This window comes from Colobus angolensis, unplaced genomic scaffold (assembly GCF_000951035.1).
Source record: "Colobus angolensis palliatus isolate OR3802 unplaced genomic scaffold, Cang.pa_1.0 Scaffold159, whole genome shotgun sequence".
Lineage (NCBI taxonomy): Eukaryota > Metazoa > Chordata > Mammalia > Primates > Cercopithecidae > Colobus > Colobus angolensis.
The window spans coordinates 6,714,505-6,719,005 of record NW_012114699.1 but is presented as its reverse complement, the minus strand read 5'-3'; the positions used below and the strand labels follow the sequence as shown (position 1 = coordinate 6,719,005).

Sequence of the window (4,501 nt, the reverse complement as noted above, 5' to 3'; positions counted from 1 at the left end):
AAAAAAAAAAAAAAAAAGGAATGAAAAGAGATTTAATTCTAAAAATGAGATTTCACTTTGATTTTTACCACATGATGGTCAAGCTCAATTGTATGCTTATATTTTAAATTAACTATATGATTTGAAAGATCTGAGGCGCTTTTTTTTTCAACTCGAGTGGATCTCACATCTAAATAGAAAATTGGTCGAATTCTGTGTATGGGCTGGGTGCAGTGGCTCCCACCTGTAATCCCAGCACTTTGGGAGGCCAAGGCGGGTGGATCACTTGAGGCCAGGAGTTCAGGACCAGCCTGGCCAACATGGCGAAACTCCATCTCTACTAAAAATACAAAAATTCGCCTGGCATGGTGGTGCATGCCTGTCATCCCAGCTACTCGGGAGGCTGAGGCACAAGAATTGCTTGAAACTGGAAGGCAGAGGTTGCAGTGAGCCAAGATTGCGCCACTATACCCCAGCATGGGTGACAGAGTGAGACTCAGTCTCAGAAAATTAAAAAAAAAAATCTGTGTATGGACACAGCATTTTATATTTCTATAAACAATTTTTTCATAATTACTATTTTGTTAAAATGAAATATTCATTCTTTAGTTATTTATTGTGCACCTATCATGTATAACACAATGTAGCAAGTCCTATACAGATGACCATGATGAAGAAGAAGGCTTATACCAACCTTCAAGGAATGTACAATTTATTAAAGGGATAAAAGGTGTGACCATAAATAACTACAGTAATACAAAGAGGTTTCTAGTAAGTGCAATAAGAGATACTGATTTCAAAGGGGAGAGAGGTTTCTACTTAAAAGAAGAGGCACAAGGGCATTCTAGTTGGAAGAAATAACACGAATAGAAGTTCAGAAAGGAAGAAACAGAAACTATACACATTCTTCTGAATCACAATGGAGTAATTTTGGAGTAACTAGGAGTAAAATTTGGATGAAGCACGAAGTTCATATAGCATAGTATTATCTTAAGATCAAAGTTGGCCGGGCGCGGTGACTCAAGCCTGTAATCCCAGCACTTTGGGAGGCTGAGGTGGGTGGATCACCTGAGGTCAGGAGTTCAAGACCAACCTAGCCAACATGGCAAAACCCTATCTCTATTAAAAATAGAAAAAAATTAGCCGGGCATGGTGGTGTGCACCTGTAATCGCAGCTACTTGGAGGCGGAGGCAAGAGAATCGCTTGAACCCAGGAAGTGGAAGTTGCAGTGAGCCGAGATCGCGCCTCTGCACTCCAGCCTGGGCGACAGAGTGGGGCTCCATTCCAAAAATAAAAAAAGATCAGTCTGGGGAGATAGTTTTGAACTTAGATCCAGATTGTTGAATCCTTGAAAACAAGGCCTAGGGAGTTTGGGCTTAATTTTTTTTGGAAGACATTGGGGAAGCCATTGATGTTTTGAGTAGAATCAAGGGTGCTGAAGGAAGATCACTTTGGAGGAGTATACAAGATGAGTTGTAGCTGCATGAGACACATAGACTGGTTAAGGCTGTTGTAGTGGTTAAGACTTAATAAAGCTCTGGGCTAAGGTGGTGGGGTGGTATCACATCATGTTTAAGAGCATGGGCTTCAGAATCAAAGGGCTCCATTTCCAACCTGATCCTGGCCTCAGTAGATTACTGAAACTAATTCTGTCCTCTCTAAAAGGGTAATAATTACAGCACCTATCTCTTTGGGTTGCCATAAGATTTAGATCAGACAATACGTCTAAAACCCTCAGACTGGCATAGAGTAAGTACTCAATAAATTGTTAATGTCATAAAATGTTTGAAATATTGAATGTTTTATGTAAGAAGAGAGTCAGAGATAACTAGAAATTTGAGCCCCAGTTTTAGGGAAATGGCATCATAAGAGAGACTTTTCCCCCTAAATTTCATGGGGAAAGCACATGATTCCAGTTTTGTGAAGATAATTTTTGATGTGCAGGAGTTCTGGTTATGTGTAAATCCACAACAGGTTGTTAAAACTAGAGAAGTCAATCCAAGGTATGCCACTGGTTTCCTATACAGGTGAAATATTTAAGTTTAAAGTATCTGATGAACTTCAAAAGTATATGTATGCTTTGTTAATAAACTGATAATGATAATTACATGATTTTAAAACCTTCACATTTCTAATTTTATCCTCATTTGACTAAGATACTAGATTGCAGAATCCACAGACTACCTTTTTTGGTTACTATTGTATCCATAATACCTAGTAGTACAGTGTGGGTGAAGAAGGTTCTCAGCAAATGTATATTTATATATTTCAGTGAATGAATATTACATCCTTGCTTTGCAAGTAATAACTTGCACACGTTACTTAAGTTGTTAAGGGAGACTGGGCTTTCAGTCTCTTGATGCCTAGCTTTCAGCTAGGCACAAGTTGAGAGGTGACAATTTATAAAGCACTCAATGTTAGCATAATTTGAATATGGTGATGCCATTTTCTTTTCCTTGTTTTTTTTTTTTTTTGAGACGGAGTCTGACTGTCACCCAGGCTGGAGTGCAGTGGCACAATCTTGACTCACTGTAACCTCTGCCTCTTGGGTTCAAGCAATTCTGTCAGCCTCCAGAGTAGCTGGGGCTACAGACGCACGCCATGATGCCTAGCTAATTTTTGTATTTTTAGTAGAGACGAGGTTTCACCATATTGTTCAGGCTGGTCTCAAACTCCTGACCTCAGGTGATCCATGCACCTCGGCCTCCCAAAGCGCTGGGATTACAGGCGTGAGCCACCGTGCCCGGCCAGCAATGCCATTTTCTGGAGAACCATTTTAGATATATCAAGTTTATATAACAAAGTTGGAAAATGACGGTTGTGGAGACTAAAATGCAAATCAAGTTAGTATATGGAAAAATAATTATTGAGCTCATATGGATTTTCATAAATGATAATATTTTTTACTGTCTTCTTTTTTTTCGTAGGGGCATTACTCTAGTGTGCCTTAAGTGTGATTTCCTAGCTGATTCTTCTGGCTTAGATCGTATGGCTAAACACTTAAGTCAACGTAAAACTCATACTTGCCAAGTTATAATAGAGAATGGTATGTATATATAATTGTGTTTCTTTGATTTTCTGATACTTATTTCAGTATTTTTGATCGGATACCGTATGGACCCACGTATTACATTGATAGTCTCACTCTTCATATATGCTATTGTAAATGTAAAACTCTTTTGATTTCAGTTTCCAAAAGTACCTCAACTTCTGAACCCACTTCTGGGTAAGTTTAATTTTCCTTCAGTGCAGTTTGCTTTGATGGACTTTAGCACTGTTGTATTTTTTAGTGTATCATTAATATAAATGAAAAATATTAAAGTTGTTTTTGTTTTTGTTTTTAAAGCTGCTCATTGAAATAGATTCCTGCTCCATGGAGTTCATGCAACCTGGTGCAAGACGAGTTGGAAGTTCCTAAGTTCAAAGTTCTGAAGTGTTTTCTCACACAAAAGGCAGTTAAACAGCCAAGTTCATGACACTAGCTCTCATTCAGCTCTTTTCAGCTTTCAGATGCCGCTAGATTCTCACTCCACCTTATCTTTGTGTCAGGTTAACATATCTTAACACATTTTTTTCTCCAGTTGGCTCTCTCCAAAAATACCTTTTGTTTTTCTCTGCTATACTTGACTTGCCTTCATAGTACTACATTCCAGATAATATGACTGTTCATCTTTTTCTGTCTGTTTTGTCTGCTTTCTTAATTTCTTGTAAGTCTTACATGTTTAGGTCAGATAGCCATTTTTTCTTCATTCCTTGTTCATTACTCTTCTATTTTTCATATTTTTCAAATGAAGAAGCAACGCATAAGTTTCAAAAAATATCCAGGGTACTCCTGGACAATGTCCCCTTTTGATGGACACGACTGATGCCTGTTCTTTCTTTCCAAGAAATGTGAATTATTTGACTGTGAGACCTCCTCTAGTTTGTGGCCTTAAGAAATCAGATCTTGGGGAGAGTCCCTTCCTACCTGACTGACCTCCCATAAGGTTGATGCTGATTTGGCCAGAGATGACCTCAAGGCCCACCAAATAGAGCACAACTTCCCACTGGGGGCTTTGGCTTTTGATCTTAAGCTTATGGGTCGATTCTAACCAAGAAAAGTCCATGAGATCACTGCTTCAACATCCAGGTTGACGTTTAACCATTTTGGCTGCTGCTCTTTAATCTTCCTCCAGCAGGCATGCAGTCCAAGGAATATAAAAATTCTTGTTGTGTGGGAACCAAGGTTACTTTCCTGTTCTTGGAAAAAGAAAATTTCTACAATTACAGTTCCCAAAGTCACAGTTCATGTTATTTAAAGTTTTATCCAGTATTCTAGGAATTTTCAGCAATACTAATATTCACATTTTTAAACATTTTTTACATTTTATTTTATTTTAGTAGCTTGGTTTTATATCGTTTTTAGATCAGTGCTTCAACATCCAGGTTGATGTTTAACCATTTTGGCTGCTGCTCTTTAATCTTCCTCTAGCAGACATGCAGTCCAAGGAATATCAAAATTCTGGTTGTATTGGGAACCAA

The 4,501-nt window shown here is 38.3% G+C and overlaps 1 protein-coding gene across 1 annotated transcript in view; it reads left to right on the top strand.

The window, feature by feature from the left end:
- ZNF280C (zinc finger protein 280C) overlaps positions 1 to 3,923 on the top strand; it is a 68,601-nt gene extending 64,678 nt beyond the window's left edge. Inside the window, exons 16-18 of the mRNA XM_011936991.1 lie at positions 2,908 to 3,026; positions 3,170 to 3,206; positions 3,327 to 3,923. Coding sequence (XP_011792381.1) covers positions 2,908 to 3,026; positions 3,170 to 3,206; positions 3,327 to 3,342 — 172 coding nt within the window. The 3' untranslated portion in view covers positions 3,343 to 3,923. The remainder of the gene's footprint in view (positions 1 to 2,907; positions 3,027 to 3,169; positions 3,207 to 3,326) is intronic.
- Positions 3,924 to 4,501: the final 578 nt, after the last annotated feature.